This window comes from Mustela lutreola, chromosome 3 (genome assembly GCF_030435805.1).
Source record: "Mustela lutreola isolate mMusLut2 chromosome 3, mMusLut2.pri, whole genome shotgun sequence".
Taxonomy (NCBI): Eukaryota; Metazoa; Chordata; class Mammalia; order Carnivora; family Mustelidae; genus Mustela; species Mustela lutreola.
The window spans coordinates 2,435,088-2,451,712 of NC_081292.1; the positions used below are offsets into that span (position 1 = coordinate 2,435,088).

Consider the following 16,625-nt stretch of genomic DNA (forward strand, 5'->3'; position numbering starts at 1 on the left):
GGAGTTCACGCCCTCTACACATGCAGGAAACGCAGCCAGCGCCTGGCAGTGCTGAGCCCCAGGCCGCACACCCGGCTGGACCCAGGACACTGGGCCCCCTCAGGCATGGACCCTACTTGCCCTGTGTGCAAAGGCCAGGTCCCCAGTGCCTCCATCCCCCGCTGGGGCTCGGCTGCAAGGTCACATCATCACGTGCCCCCTGCAGCCTCCGTCCGTCCCCCAAGCCATCACCGTGGTCCCAGAGCACCTGCGGATCCACACAGCACCCACCTCCTGGCCCTGGGAGTGTAGGAGTCGTGTCTCGACCACGGCGTGTCCCAGCCTGTGCCGGCTCCAAGTAGGTGTTCAGTAAATGCCCATGGAAGGGCCAAGTCCGCCGGCACCGCTGGCCACAGAGAGCCCCAGTCACATGCGCATGCGGGGAGCAGGGACAGACCAGGGGGGAAGAACGGGAGCCCCGGCAGGCCCCGGCCCCTCCCTGGGGACCCCACATGTGCCAGGCTATCTGCATGGGCCAGGGGCAAAGCTCACAAAACTGCTCCCCCTCCAGGAGCCCACCAGATGGATGGTAACAGTGACATCACTTGTACCTAACAAGGCCTGCCCTCAGGGGAAACTGTTGTACCTGAGCGAAGGAAGCCCCACCTCCCAAGCTGCCATCCTGTCACCCGTGGGGGCCGGGGAGCTGGGCAGGAGCATGCGTCCTCACAGCCCAGGGCACAGGCTCCCGAGGGACTGAGCCCCTCTAGGGCTGGGCTCCGGGTAAGGGCCCCGGGGTGCGCGCCCTCTCACACTTACCCCACCAGGGAGGGTGACCCTCACGCAGAGGAAGCGGCGGCTCAGAGAGCTTCTGCAGCTTCCCCAAGCTCACACAGCAGCAAGCAGAAGCCCTCAGAAGCCTCTCTGGGCAAAACCCACCATCTCAGCCCAGGCAGGCCATGTTGGAACCCACAGTTCCCCTCCCTGGCCCCAGGCTGCACCCGCAGCAGAACGTCCCCAGAAAAGGAGGGGGTAGGACGCTTAGACTTTTAAATGCTGGCGGTGGCCATGGGATGCCTCCCTTTGTCGGGCCCCTCCCTGCACAGCTCATCCCAAGACTGACCCGCCTGGCCTCCTGGGAGCCTCTCCTCCTCGGGTCCCACCGTGGCAGGACCCTGCTCCTCTCCTGGAAAAGCTGACTGCCACCACACTGACCCGATGTGGGGGTGGGGGGAGTTCACCTGCATCTGTGGAGATAGTCCCCAGGGTCATGTGGAGAAGTCAGCAGCACCCACACGCACAGACCTACCAGATGGACACAGCACAGCAGTGACCATGCCATCTGTCTCCTCCTCCGACAGGCTCGGAACCGTCACGGGGCAGCGGGAGGGAACGTTTTAGACTGAATGTGGGAAGACATCCGGGTGCCTGGGAAGCTGGGGGTCACGTCAGCTGCTCCCCGAGGTCCAAATCACATCTCTGGGCCCACAGGACTTCCCTACGTGCCCTGACCCACCATCCTCCCCACCTGGGAGCACCCGCCAGCGAGCTGAGGTCATCAGCGCGTGAGGAAGGCCTTAGTCTGTGAACATGCTCATGGCTCAGTCGGTGGCTGAGGTCAGGGATCAGGACGCGGCCGGGAACGAGATGAAGTCTACAACCAGGGCCAAGGCTCAATGAATCCCCAGGATCAGGGCTCAGCCTGTGACTAAAGTCAGGGCTCGGTCTACAACCACACTCCGAGTTCAGTGTTTGGGATCAGGGCTCAGTATGTCACGAGGATTGGACTTCGTGTTCAACCAGGGTTCGGGGTGCGTGCTCCAGCTGGGGGCCCGGCTCAGCACGGGACCAGGGTCAGAGATGAGCGTGTGGCTGGGGTCAGGGCTCCGGCCTTACTGAGGAGAAGGACAGGCTCCGTGGCCTCACTCCCCATCCCCGCCAGGCTCCACGTCCAGGTGGCCATCAGTGGAGTGTCGGCAAAGAGGAAGACCTCCAGAAACTGGCTGTCGCTCCTGACAGCACACTACACCCGTCTGCCTGAGTTTTTTCTCCCTTCCCCTACCCTCAGCCCAGCCAGGCAGCAGTGGAAGGTGTAATTAAAAATCAGGTTTGTTAACACGAACACGACGTACATAATATTTAGAACATCCGAGCGCCTTTAACTCGCTACCGACGTGCATTTGCTCATTAAGCAGGAATTTTTTATGGCAGCAACACTGCAAATAGCTCTTATTAAAATGCTCAAAACGCCATCTGGTCCCTAGCTGAGGCTCCGCAGCGCACGGTGGCCCAGCCTGCCTGGGGACTTGGAGGTTCCCAGCCGAGCGGCACGGCCAGATTCCCCACCTAGTCGCCCCGGGGGTCCTCTCCGCACCCCACTCCACTCCATCCCAGCGCAGAGAGGGGGAGCCAGCGGCCGGGACAGGGAGACCCTTGTATCGGCTCAGCTACCGAGAGGAGACACGGGGGTGTGAGCCGCGTCCTTCTGACCCGGAGGCCTAGGCTCTCTCCCAGGAGGACGGAGTTTGATGAGAGGCAAGGAGCCAGGGCAGCCTCGCCAGTCCATGGGGCTGGGATGGAGGGGGCCGCGGAGAAGCCGAGCTGTCATAGTCTGGAAGCTGATTCACCACGGCCTGTGGCCTAGCTTTGTGGATGGGGCAGGAGGGGCTCACCAGGCCGCAGCCCTGGGGATGCATGAAAAGGGTTTTTGCAAGCCTTCCCCCGGAGGGGCAGGGCTGCCCGGCCTCCTGAGCCACCTAAGCGCTGGCCTTGTCCAGTGGGCTGCGACCGAGCACCTGGACGGGACGTCCTGTGCTCTTGCCCAAATTGTCGGCTTTGGGGACTGCAGAGCTGTTGGGGGTGGGGGAGGTGGGGCTCCCGCCCTAGAGGAGCGGACCCGCTCCTGCACAGGCCGAGGGAATCAGCTGTATCTCCCCAACCTTGGGCCGGTCTTCCGCTGTTCCTCCCCCTGCTCTGCCTGCTCCTCTAGGCCCCTCTGCCCTCGGGGCAGACATGCAGACAGAAAGGACCCCCACTCTGCCCTTAGGTGGTTTGCAGGTCAGGCGCTGGCTGACCTCAGGGGCACACAGGTTGCTCCCAGCCAGCCACGGCCACCACACTGAGTGTGGCTGAGGATGGCGTCTGGGTCCTTCCCCCATCAGGAGAAGCAGCCTATACCCCCAGCCAGCACCAGCCATAGCAGGAACCTGTCTGCCATCGCCCAGGGACGTGGGGGTGGAATTCAGCGTTGAGGGCAGGAGACGGCGTTCCTACACCAGCCCGAGGTTCCAGCAGGCAGCTCACCTCACCGACACATGGAACCACAGAGCATTAGCTTCTGTGGCCGCACACACACAGGCTCAGCCCCGCCAGCAGCAGATGGCACACAGCTGAGCGACTGTCACTCAGACTGCAATATCCCTGGGGAGTGAGCCCTGGGGGATCCCAACCTGGGTACAGGAGGAGCCAGGGCGGCTTCCTGGAGGAGGTGTGATCTGGAAACTGCCTGAACTAGAGAGATGAAGAGAAGGGGGAGCAGGGAGGGGCTCGGGGTCCTGAGGGAGGGGGTGGGGGTATGGGCAGAGCCAGAGACTGCCCAGGGCCACCAAGGGAAGCAGGTCCAGGAAGGACAGCCGCCACACTTCTCCCGTGAGCCACAGGCGGGAGCTGCAGGAGCACACACAGCAACACAGCTTGGAGGCAGGGAGGCTGAGGTCGGGGCAGTGGGAGACAGGAGGGGCCTCCGCATACCGAGTGGGTTCCCCACCCCCACTCACCCCTCGGCCTCTTCTGCACCTTCCTGTGGGCCTCGCAGACATAGCTGTCCCTGTGGGGGCAGATCTCGGTTTGGAGCCCCAGACACATCCCCCAAACCAGCTCAGTCTCAGTTTCCTCATCGTAAGATGGTCCTCAAACCACAGAGCTCGGAGGGCTGCTGCAGCAGAGAGCGGCTGCATGGGGGAAGCTTCCAGAACCGCACAGGGCTTTTATCCCCACACAAACACGGCAGGCACAGATGCCCACAGAAATACGGCTGCACAGACATCCATGTGTGTGCGCACGTGTGTGCCTGCACAGACACACGCATCCGCACTAACAAACACACACACGCACAGGCAGGCACACATGCAGACACACGCATCTGCACTAGGAAACACGCACGCACGCACAGGCAGGCTCACACGCAGACACACGCATACTCACTAGGACACACACATGCACGCACGGGCAGGTGCACACACATACACATCCACACAAACACACATGCACAGGCAGGTGCACACGCACACACATGCATCCGCACTAACATACATGCACAGGCAGGCACACACGCATCCACACTAAGACACACGCACACACGCACAGGCAGGTGCACATGCAGACACACACATGCACAGGCAAGTGCACACGCCAGACACATGCATCCACACAAACACACACGCACAGGCTTAGGCGCACACGCAGACACACGCATCTGCACTAGCACACGCGCACACGCGCACAGGCAGGTGCACACGCAGACACAGGCATCCATACTGACACACACGCACACACGCACAGGCAGGTGCACACGCAGACACACACATCTGCACTAGCACACACACGCACAGGCTTAGGCGCACACGCAGACACACGCATCCGCACTAGCACACGCCCATGCATGCATAGACAGGTGCATGTGCAGACCCAGGTGTGTACTGGCACACAGCACTCGGAGCTCAGCACACCCATTCTTTTCATGCCTCTGATTCCACAAACATGGCCTCGGTCAGGATGAACAGACAGCAGACACACACCCTGATCCTAAGAAAACAGGGACCCAATATTCCAGTTAATAAACCCGTTAAGACACGCTCCAGTAAAAATAAGTCACATGCAGACAGTCCTCTCCACCGTCCCTTTGATCCGTGCCCTGGGTCCTGGTCGGTGAGCCAGCCCCAGAGCCCAGCCCGCACCTGCCCCAGCCTCGCTCCGCCCCAGCCTCCCAGCACGGACCCCTGCAGAAGCCTGGTGTGCACCCTCAGATCTGGGCCTGGGGCTTGGCAGGCATGGCTCCTCCCCTACCCGGTCCCCAAGCCATAAGTGACAGTTTTTAGAAAGTGTCAATGTATTCCCAGCTGTTGTTGCCAAAAAAAGGAAAAAGAAAAAAACCTTTCTTGGTTTCAAGGAAACTCACAACAACTTCAGAAAAGCGCGTGGACATGACGGATGTGCTCATTTCCCTGAAGATTCAGCAAAGGCCAGAGGCCCTGCGTTTGTCACATGCCGTTGGGGCCACTGGAAGTGGGCTGGCCGTGGGGGGGGCGGGGGGCCGGGGGGCCGGGGGCCTTGTCTGCGCCTGGCACGGCTCCTTCCCGGGCTCCACTGAGCTTCCTGAAAGGAGCCTTCCTTTATGCCCGTTTATTCCCAGGAATAACGGCTCTTGACATAAACGAGTCCCGCTCGCAATTAGCCGTGATTAATGCAGAGCTTCACTGGAGTGGAGGAAGTTCGCGGTCCCCGGGAGGAGGTGGGCGACGATCGCATATTCATGGATCTGGAACAAATGTGCGTTTAAGGGGAGTGGGGGAGGCTCCCTGGGACTCCTTCCAGCCCCGCTCTCGGCCTGGGAACCGGCTGCGTCACAGCATGGCTGGGACTGCAGACAGGACTGGGGTCAGGGGCCCGAGGCCCGCCCACCCCGGGGACTCCCCGCCATCGGGAGCCTTTGAAGGAGACCTCGAGGGGTCGGGCCTGGGCTGAGCACGGACACACATCCGTCCCTTTGGTTCCCATGACGGCCTCACCTCGCCTCGTGGGGAAACACCCCGTCACCCCACTTCACAGATGGGGACCCCAGAGCTCAGAGAGACGTCAGGGGACTTGGCCACCATGGGGGGCCATCCTTGGGGGCACAACCCTGGAGCCAGATCCTGCTGGGTCACTCTCCACCCAGCCACTATGGAGTTGCTTCTCCCAACGGGGCAAACGGGCACAGTGGGGACCCACCTGGCCTGCGGCGGGTGCTGTCGGGCAGCCCCGTGCCCTGCCTTCACACCTGTCCCCTGGGGCCCACGTAAGCCCAGCGACGCCTGAACTTCAAAACCCCGGAAGCCTCCCAGCCGCCCCCCCCCAGGAGGAACCCAGGCTCTGCAGGAAGCCACACCTCCCTGGCCCCCATCTGTCCCTGAGACTCCGTGGTGGGGAAAGAAGCGGGTGCTGGGGCCGTAAGCAGCTCTTCTTAACGTGATTTCAGGACTCATTGGTGCTCAGTAATTAGGGGACCATAGGAGAACCCATCACCCCTAACTCAGCATTAGGGCCTGAAACAGGCCTCAGCAGCCCCACACGGACAGTCCCCACTGCGCAGAGGACGACGAGGCATTGGGCAAGCCGGCCCACCGAGCCGGGCGGCTGTGCGTGCCCCCCTCCCAGACCGTGCAAGTGACTCAGCCACCGTGAGACGAGACCTCGTTCTGCGCCAAGCCTGTGTCCCCCACATGCCGGTTAGCTCGCAGGCCTTCAGCGGGCTCCCATCTGGGCTCGTAAACCTCCATCCCTCCCACTGGCCCAGCCCAGACTTGGGCGTCCCCGGCTGCTCTCCTCCCCCGCTTCCCGTCAACCTTCAGGAAACCCTGCTGCTCACCCACTCGGCTCGATTTCCAGCAGGTTCGCCTCGATTCTCCCGGCAGCTCGGCCTCCGCTCTGCCCGCCCCCAGACCTATCCCAGCTCAGAGCAGACGATCTTTCTAGACCTTCCAGACCTTTCTTCCCTGGCTTTCCTCCACTGTCACGCCACACGCCCTTTCACACATGTTTCCTGATTTGCCACCGGAAACTTGAACCCACAGAGGACGCACGCGTCTGCCTATGTCCCACGTGTACACCTGTGCCCCACGCACAAGGAGTAAGTCTTGTCATCCCCAGGAGCAGACGAGCGCCCGCCCCACAAGAAGGCCTGTTCTAAAGCCCTCGTGTAGTCTCTCTGCTCCCAACCCCCACCACGGGACAGGAAGAGCTGCCGCAGTTGCCCCCAGGCCAGCCCTGGGCCTCGGGACGGTAGAGGCGCCACTGTGCCCGGCACCATGGGTCGCCATGGCCAAGGGACTCACGCTGGCAGTAAATGATCTGGCCCAGAAGTGACAGACGTCATGGCGCCCTGGACTCAGCAGCCAGCACTAGTCCCCTGACCCCGCCCGTCCGCAGGGGTTGGGGGAGCAGGCCTGCCCTGGGGAGTTCCAGAAGGCAGTAACAGGAAGCCTCTGGTGAGCAATGAGAGTGACCACCCGGAGCCAATCTGGCCGGCCCACGTCAATGCCCACGGCCTTGACCTTGCGTTGAGATCTTCATCCAGACGGCAGCCTACGGCCTCCGCCAGCCCGGCCTTCATTGTCATTCCAGGCCAGTGCCGTTTCCAAGGCCGAACAGGGGTGTTATCTAAAAGGGGGAGGGACACAAGTGGGTCCTCACGGCAACTCAATTAATCCTCCATCGGAAATTCTAACACAATCAATTTGGGTAGCCGGCCGACATCATAACACAGTAATTAGGAACAACTTTCAACTCTCGGCTTCCTTTGAAGATTGTAATTGCAATTAATTAAACATCCTCGCCGTCCTCAGAGCCTGTTCCAGAAGAAAGTGGAGCAGAGGCGGGGGCGGGGGTGGGGTGCCCCGACCCCTATTCTCAGCAGCCAGGGAATCTAACGGGAATGTGAAAGGGCACGGTGCCCCCGTCCCCCTGGGAAAGCCCGTCATGACTGTGAGGGAGAGGACCCAGCCTTGGGGCTCTGAACCAACACCCCAGGGTCCTGACCCCTCCACCTGCACCCAGGATGGAAGGGGGGACCCCAGCCCTCTGTTCGGCCAGCTTAGATCCCCAGGCCACAGTGACACATTCAAAGAACATCAGTTGGGCACCCACTGTTGCCAATAGGGTCCCAGAAGCAGAGGCTTCCCCGCTGGGCACTGACAGGGCACTTCCCTGCCCTCTGGGCTGATGTCCCAAAGGTGGTGCTGAGGGCGCACAAGGCTGCGGGCTGTTGCCCCAGCAGGTGAGCAAGCACAGGGGATGGAAGGTGGGTCTGCGGGAGCCGCCGCGGGCAGCCTCAGCCCCAGGGCAGCATCAGCACCCTGGACAGAGCAAGGCCGGCCACCCTGGGTTAACACAAGCGGACAAATGATAGGCCGTGGGAGAGTGGACAGTCACGGTGGAAATGGCTGTCGTCTCCCTGTTGGGTTCTCACTGTGGGCCAGGCGCGGCCTAGGGACCTGACTGATGGGCCCCGCATCCCCCCAACAGCCCAGGAGGAGACCCCACGACCCAGGGTCCCAGAGGAAGTGCTGGCCAAGAGCTGATGAGTCAGGACAGGAGAGACTCAGTATTCCAACAAGCTCTGTGGTCCCCAAAGACTGGTTGCAGCTGCTGCCACCCCAGCGAGTACCAGTGCTCGTCACAGGGGCAGGTCCCGACCACGAGAGCCACACAGTCCAGCACACACACCCCAGCAGGATTCTCAGAAGGTGGAAGAACCTTGCGACAACTCAGTGGGAGGAAGGTGGGGTGAACTGCTGCCACCGGGACCCAGATCCGGATGACAAAGGTGATTCCAGGTGTCACTCTTATCGTTCTAGCCCCAGGTCCTGAGACTCGGGAGCCAAACGAGGGGGACAGTGACACCAGACAGGAGAGACACATTGCCCCCAAGGATCGTGCCTAAGGAAAGCTAGAGCAGTTGGGCATAAATGTCCTCAGAGCATCCCAACAGCCAGAGCAAAAAGGGCGACGTGAGGGCTCCAGGACAGTCCCTGTGGGGCGGAGAGAGGCAGAAGGAGTTGGATCCCAACAGCAGCTGCCCACGCGCTCATCCCAGAGAAAGGGGCAGGGTGCTGTCCTGATGTCCCCAGCACTCCCAGTCCCCGAGCTCCTTCATGCAGGCGGTGTCTTCCCTCCCCAAACACTCAGCCCCAGCCCTGGAGCCCAGCACCAAGCTGGTGCTCAAAAGACAAGTTAGATTTTCAAACCTGCTTTACACTAAAGGACAGCAGCTCATTATTCTGACCATGCTTTTCCATGGGACCAGGATACCTAACTGGAAGAGAAAATGTGTGACTTGGCAAGATGTGTCGGGCTTGGGGCCATGCCCTAGTGTTCGGGTCTCCCAGCTGAGGTGGACATGACAGTCACTCCCCATCAGCCCTTCCATTTTACCCCACCTAGGCTAGCACAGGGCTCCAGGCTTTATTCTTACAGTCCAGTCAAGGGAACCCCATACCCTGGCCATGGGGGTTGTTTCAGGTAACACAGCCCTAAGCCCGTTCATGCATGTTACTGACTGGTTAAACCTTGTGTCCTGGATCAAACCTTACCTGAAGCTCAGTTTATTTATGGATCTTCCAGTTATATAAACCAATTTTTAACCTTTTGTAGCTTAAGCCTATTGGAGCCTGACCATGGTTTTAACACAAAATTCTAATAATACATGGGCTTGTACCCCTGGGAAAGCCCCGTCCCCTCTCTAGGCCTCCGTGTCATCATCTGTCTGCCAACCTCATAGAAGTGCCATGAGGATAAAATGAGACTGTGATATACTGAGTATTTACCCTAAAGATACAAACGTAGTGATCCGAAGGGGCATGTGCACCCGAATGTTTATAGCAGCAATGTCCACAATAGCAAACTATGGAATGAACCCAGGTGTCCATCAACAGATGAATGGATAAAGAAGATGCGGTATATGTACACAATGGAATACTATGCAGCCATCAAAAATGAAATCTTGCCATTTGCAACGTGGATGGAACTAGAGGGTATCATGCTGAAAGAAATAAGTCAGTCGGAGAAAGACAACTATCATATGATCTCCCTGATATGAGGAATTTGAAAGGCAAAGAGGGGGCTTTGGGGGGTAGGGAAGGAAAAAAATGAAACAAGATGGGATCAGGAGGGAGACAAGACATAAGAGACTCTTATTCTCACACAAGAAACTGAGAGTTGCTGGGAGGAGGGGGAATAGGGAGAGGGTGGTGGGTTATAGACATTGGGGAATTTATGTGCTATGGTGAGTGCTGTGAAGTGTGTAAATCTGGCGATTCACAGACCTGTACTCCTGGGGCTAATAATACATTATATGTTAATAAAAAATTAAAAATAAAATAAAATAATTGAAAATTAAAAAATAAAAAATAATTTTAACAAATGAGAGCGTGATAGTGGAAGGCTTCGGAACTGAGAACCCCGCACCCCTGTGAAGAGGACAGCTCTGTGTTGGTCTCCAAAGCTCCCTTCCCGTACCCTGGGCCCTGGTCCCGCAGCTCCTGCCTCCAGCCCCTGGACACCTGAAGCTCTGTTTTATCTCCTAGCGCTTGCCCACACCCTCCGCTCCACCTGGAGCACCCTCCCCCAGAGGGCCTGTGGCTGGTTCCTCCCATTCTTCCAATCTCAGTATAGACGCCACCTCCTCCAAGAAGCCCTTCCTGACCACCCTGCGTGAAATACAGTCTGTCCCTGCTCATTTTCTTCCTAGCACTTATGGCCATGTTTTGCGTTTTTTGTTTTGTGCTGTTTCATTTTGTTTTTTAGGTTACTTCTGTGGGGTCTTTGTCTCCTAGATCAATGTCTCTCAAACTAGTGGTAGTAAAGGACCAGCAGTTTTACTTCCAATCTGTCCCTGACTAATACTTTCATAAACTATGTTTAAAATACATTCCTAGAAAATGTTTTACTTAAATACTAAACAGAAATCCTGAATTTTTGTCATTACTCTCTACAGTCATAAAATTATTCTGCCAACTTGTTTCAGAAGTTTTTCAATGGCAACTCCATCTCTGCCGTTCGGAGAGAGGTTCAAGGTCAGTCCCCACAGGGCAAGCAGAGCCATCAGAATAACCGCCCCGGGGAGGTAGAGACAAACCCCTGGCGTCCTTGCCTCTGGGGTGGGGCATGCATGGGTGCTGTCTCCCAGGGCCCCCAGGGCCTCCCCGGTTGCCCAGAGGGCTAACTCGCTGGGCACCACACCTGTTAAGGACTTCCTCCTTTTTCTATCTACTTCTTCACCTGCATGTCACCCCTCAAATACACTGCACTCAAACCCCCGTTTGGGGACTGCTTCTGGGCAGACCTAAACAATTCATACACAACACAGAACGTACATTGACCTGACGTCAATGTCGTCACAGCTCTCACCCTACTCAGAACCAAAGGCGTACGTGTTAGAAAGTGGCTGTTGGGCATCTCCATAAGGTGGAAAGACAAAGTCCACAGGTGGAAGGAGCCTGGAGTCGGGGTCGGGGACCTAACAAAACCACAAAACCATGAAGGAAGGAGGGGAATCTGGAGAGCCCTCTTGAAAAGCCCAGAGACCTCCTTCTCTTCCAGAGGTGGGCACTTCCTGTCCCTGGTTCTCCAGCAAGTCAAGAAAGGCTCTGGAAAAACCATTTCTGCCCACGACTGGGGAGCTATAAATAACTCCCGGATCAGAAGAAAGGAAAAAAGAACTCCAATTCCATCTGCACTGGAGTGAGAATGCACCCTCCCAGCGCACCCGCCTCCCCGGCACACCTGGAATCCAAGCCCACCCCAGCCCCAAAGGAATCCTCAGCCTTTGGTCCCAGGTCTGCAGAGGAAGCGGCCAGCTGGCTGCAGTAGACAGGCCTATCCCCACGGAAGGAGATGTGCCCAGGATGGAGGCTGGCTCACCATAGTTGTTCCAGGCCCACAAGAGGCATTGGAGGGCATAGTAAGAGACACCCCTTCTCCCCAGAGCCAACACGGGAGGGCAGCAGGGGACAGCCCTTCTGGGGACAGCAGCCAGTGGCATTCTTGCCTTAGAGGCCCTTTCCGGGTCATGTCCTCTCCCCCGCCCACCCTGCACGCTCCACTCCTAGTGTCCCTTTCTCTCTACCCTGCAACCTACGGCCCTTCCCTCTGCCTGTCCCCAGACCCTGAAGCCCCTGTGTCTCTGAAAAAGGAAAAACCACCAAACTGGAAGCCGGGTATACAGACAGATCCCAGATGATCCTGGGAGAAGCCAGAACCTCGGTGTCCTGCCGTGTGGGATGGGTGCGCTACTCCCCACCCCGGGGCTGGGGCCAGGATCCCAGCGTGCAGGCTCTGCGGGTGGACGCCAGGCCCTGCCACCCCCAGCCCAGGTCCCAGCCCTCGGACAGCCTGCCCCTTTTGCCATGCGGATTTCACTCCCTCACTCACTGTCCGCTGGAGCCCCGTGTGGATCCCCCACAGCACCGGTGGCCAGGCCTTGGCCCCAGGGTCAGCCCCTTTCCCGCCCCAGAGCAGCCGGCAGTCTCGGGGCGTCCAGCAAAGAGCCTGGGTGGGCGAAGCAGGGCAACACTTTATTGGCCTCGTGGGGCGCGGGCTAGCCCAGCCTAGGGGCGCCGCCGGGGGTGGCGGCGTCGGACCCCGAGGGCGCAGTGAAGGTGGCGCCAGAGCCAGGCCCGGGCGCCAGCAGCAGCAGGCCCGGCCTGGGCGCGCCCGCGCTGGCGTAGCTCAGGGCCAGACGCTCCAGGCGCCGCTTGCGCACTGCCGCCTGGGCCGTGGCGTGCAGGGGCCGCAGCAGCGCGGGGGGCGGCGCGCCCGGGCCGCGCAGCAGGAAGTCGAAGCCCGCGCGGTCGTGCGGGTCGTAGAAGAGCGGCCCGCGGGCGGGATCGGGCCCCGGCGGCCAGGCGAACGGGAAGGGCAGCGTGAAGTCCTCGGTGAGCACGCGGATGGCGAAGTCGTCCTCCTTGCCCAGCGCGCGGTAGGCGCGCCCGATGCCGCGGAAGTGCGCCGCCCAGAGCTGCGCGTCCCCGCCGTAGATGTCCGGGAACGGGGGCTCCGGGGGCGCGGGGGGACCTGCCGGGCCCGCGGGCCCCGAGAGTGACAGAGAGCAAGTGACCACGTGCGCGGGCGGTGCCGCCGGCGGGAAGCAAGGAGCGGGTGCGGGAGCCTGAGAACCTGCCTCGGGGCTGGGCCTGGAAGGCGGAGCTGGGGCCCCAGGGCTGACAGGGGAGGCAGGAGGCGAAGTCCGGAGGAGACAGCGCCATAAACCAGGAGGGCAGAAAGGCACCGAAGCCTGGCCGCAGGAGTAGGCCATTCGGTACTGCTTGGGTGGAAAGTTCCAGACGGGGAGGAGCCCGGGGAGTTTGGCCAGGCCTCCTGAACAAGCTGGGCGCCCTGGGCTCAGGCCGCAGAGGGGCTGGGGAAGGTGGTGTGGCCCCTCTCCGTTGAAAATTGATCCTGGGCTGCCCAGAGAAAGGACGGTGGGAGCCCAGCCTGGAGGCGGGATGGGGCCCAGTGAGGATGACATAGGGACATCGCCAGGAGAAGTACTCTCAGGAGACTGAGAGGCCAAATGCCAGGCCTTGCAGATGGAGATGGGAGGAGCCGGGGGTGACAGACGGTTCCCAGCCTGGCACTGCCACCTTGTGACCCAGGAAGAGGAGCAGTCCCGGGGGATAGAGGGGTCTAATTGGGCAGTGAAATGGTTCTGTGTTTGCTGGACAGCCTCCCCTGGGAAGCACATCAATCATCCTGTGCCTCAGTTTCACCCTTTAAAATTTGGGAACAATCAAGCCTGTTCTGCCAGCCTCACAAATGAGAAGGCATGGAGGAACCTACTTTGTCACAGGATAGTGACTTCCTAGCTCAGCCCCATAGATGGAGCAGAGCCTCCAATCCCCAGATGGTAGTGGGGTGGATGTGGCTCTGAGCAGGGCGGTGGACGAGGCCAGAGGGGCTGCTTCAGGGAGCCACTGTGCTCAGCACCGTGGACAGCTCCGAGGCGGGCTTGGCAGGGCCCACCACCACCATGGGGCTGAAGGGTCCCGTCTCCATCCCGCAGCCTGCTCTTGGGGGAGATGCCGGGGTTCAGTGCCAGGGGGTGGGGCAGGGCTGTGGGGTGTTGCTGTGAGTCGGGGATGAAAACACGCTGCAGAGAAGAGAGGAGCTCTGGATGCAGCCCCCAGGAAAGGAGAGGGGAGAGCCTTGGCCACCTTCTGAGCTGCATTTGGCCAGGAGATGGTTGTGGTGGTGCACACAGGTAAGGGGGTAAGGGCAGCAGCAAGGGGACCATGAGGCAAGCAGGGTGGTAAAGCAGGTGAGGGGCCGGTGGCTCGACCACAGCAGCAGTGAGAAACGCTCAGATTGTGAGTATGGCTTGAGGGTGCGAGTGCAGGATTTGCTGGTGGAGAGGGTCTGGGAGGGGAGAGAAGGGGAAGACAGCGGACCCAAGCCGCTGGAGGAAGGAGCGATGGGATGACTGGGGGTGCGGGGAGGAGTCAAAAGCCTAAATTGGGGCAGGTGGTGGCCTCCAGATGGGCCAGAGAAGAGGTATGGAGGACAATGGGCTTTGAGTCTGGAGTTGGGGCAGAGGCTGGCGGCTGGAGCTCTAGACATCTGGGAGATGGAGTTGAACGAGGTGCCGGGCCAGAGCATGGAAGCCAGGCAAGGAGGGGCACAGCTGAGCCCAGAGATGCTGATGTGTCCCGTCAGACGAGGCCTCAGAGCTGACCCCCAGTCTGGCAAGCAAGAGGTCATCGGTGACCTTGAGCAAAGCCACTTTAGTGAAGTGCCGGGAAGGAGGGGCAGCTCCAGCAGGCTCTCGAGCAAGTGGGGGGGGAGACGGGAAGCAGCAAGTCTAACTAACCTTTGTGAGGAGTTTTGCTATAAATGGGGAGCAGGATGGTAGCTGAAAGGGAAGTGGGGTCAAGAGACAGGGTACAACAGCATGCTTTTATGCTGCTGGAAAGATCTAGCAAGGAGAGAAGAAGTCACGCTGCTGCAGAGGAAGGTGGGGGCCGGCCCTGAGCAGGCAGGAATGTCCGCCTTGCTGGCCCTGCTCTTCCTCCTCTCCCTGGCCTGCTGAGAGCAGGGATTGGGTGGACAAAGCTGTGGGCACTGGTGCAGGTGGGCTGGTGCCTGTGGCGCTGGGGACCCGTGGGAGTCCTCTTCCGATGGCTTGACTTTCTTGAAAGAGGGAGCGGGGCCAGCAGGGGAGTGTGAAGAGGGAGGGGGCCGGGCCGAGGGAGGGGTGCAGTGGGAGCCGGCAAAGACCAAGGCCCCTCAGGCTCACAGTCAGGAATTTAAAGAGCATTAGCAGCGGCTGAGCTGATCCCCAGCTCGGCTCAGCTGTATGGGTGCAGGCAGGGCGTGGGCGGGGAGCTGGGGGGTTGCCAGGCTGGTACAATAAAACACAGAGGGCCCAGGGAAGGAGGGTGTGTGTGCGGGTGTGATGATCAAGGCAGAGCTGGGTGAGCAGGGGGGAGGGGGGGAGGGAGGCAGGGCAGGTGGGAGGACTCAGAACGTGCTGGAAACAGTGGACTGCGGCTCACCCAGGAGGGCCAGGATCCTGCTCTGAGGGCCTGAGCCTGGTGAGACTCCTGAGAATGGAGTCAGGGCCAGGCTGCAGTTTGGGTGCTGACAAGGCCAAGGGCATGACAAGGGCGAAGGGGGGGGGGGGGATTGGGGAAAGGGTTGGACGAGATGCCCCAGAGGAGTCTGGGAGACTGAGGGGCCAGAGTGGAGGAAGGAATCACAGAAGCTTGACCACCGAGATGGAGAGGGAGTCAGGCCAGAGTCCCACATTCAAGGGGGTGGATGACTGTCCCTCTCCAGTAGGGGTAATGGGTTTGTACTTCTGAGGACCTAGGATCCAGTGACTGGGGTTTTAAGGAGGCAGTGGGGGAGGGGGACAGAGAATGATCTGGAAGGGCTGAGGAGTGAGGAGAACCCTGGCCCACCTCCAGGATCAGGGACCCAAGGGCTGCAGGACCCCTGGGAGGGCTGTAGGGCAGTGGTCCTAGAGGAAAGCAGGAAGAAGGGAATGGTAGGGGTGAGGTCAGTGCCCCCACCCTGGGCCTGTCCTGCTGTGTGACCTTGACAGAGCTCCCCCGGCCCAAGAAGAGAGGGTGGACCGTCTGCTTCCTCTCCCACATGCTCAGAGCCCCAGATGCCAAGGACACCCCCTTCTCCTCCATCCCTCCCTCTCCCTTATGACTTACCTAGAGTGGCTGCAGGAGGAGGGGGCAGACCTACAGGGCTGGGGTCCCCCGAAAGAGGGGAAGCCATGTCAGCAGCCTGGGGTCAGGCTTGTTTACCTGGCTGCCCAGGAGACCAGGGGAGGGGCCTTCTGGGGGAGAGAACCTTGCATTTAAAGGGGACCCACCTGGAACCGGGCTGGTGCCAGGAGGGAGAAGGGTAAAGGGGTTGGTGGCCCCGTCCCCCCACATCCCTGCAGCTCACCTGGCCCTGCTCAGGAGCCATCCGACCCCCGACCCAGCATTCAGAGCCCTCTGGGCCCCTCCCCACTCACCCACCCATGCCTCTTCTGCCCCTGCCCCCCAGCTCAGCCCGGTGTCCACAGCCCCCATCCTGCGTGCTCACAAGGCAGCAGAGCCCAAAATCCCTCCCCCCTCCCCGCCCCTGTGTTCAGGGTCCGAGGAGGTGTGGGTCATCAGCCCCATCTTCAGCAACTCCAGTAGTTCCGAGAAATGGGTTGAACCTGGACCCTGACCTCAAGGGACCTGATAGGTTCAGGTTCCTGCAAAGTGGACCAAGCCCTGGTAGGGGAGCAGGGACATGAGCCGTCCAAAGGAAGGGAGCCCATGACACACGCGTGGTGTGTGCTGACCACTGTGGGACAGCCTCCAAGTGACCTCACCCTCCAGGGGTTC

General features: G+C 60.2%; 1 protein-coding gene across 1 annotated transcript; it reads right to left on the minus strand.

The window, feature by feature from the left end:
- Window positions 1-12,331: 12,331 nt before the first annotated feature.
- C3H8orf90 (chromosome 3 C8orf90 homolog) lies at window positions 12,332-16,027 on the minus strand. Its single transcript, XM_059168672.1, has 2 exons — window positions 15,954-16,027; window positions 12,332-12,807 (listed from the first exon to the last, which is right to left on the minus strand). Exons 1-2 carry the CDS (start codon window positions 16,018-16,020, stop codon window positions 12,332-12,334), a joined length of 543 nt encoding a protein of 180 aa, XP_059024655.1. The 5' UTR covers window positions 16,021-16,027.
- Between the last annotated feature and the right edge of the window lie 598 nt (window positions 16,028-16,625).

Coding starts and splice junctions, on each gene's coding strand:
- C3H8orf90 (XM_059168672.1), bottom strand. CDS start 16,020: ATGGCTTCCCCTCTTTCGGGGGACCCCAGCCCTGTAGGTCTGCCCCCT. Junction 12,808..15,953: donor TCCTCCTGCAGCCACTCTAG/GTAAGTCATAAG, acceptor CGGGCCCGGCAG/GTCCCCCCGCGCCCCCGGAG.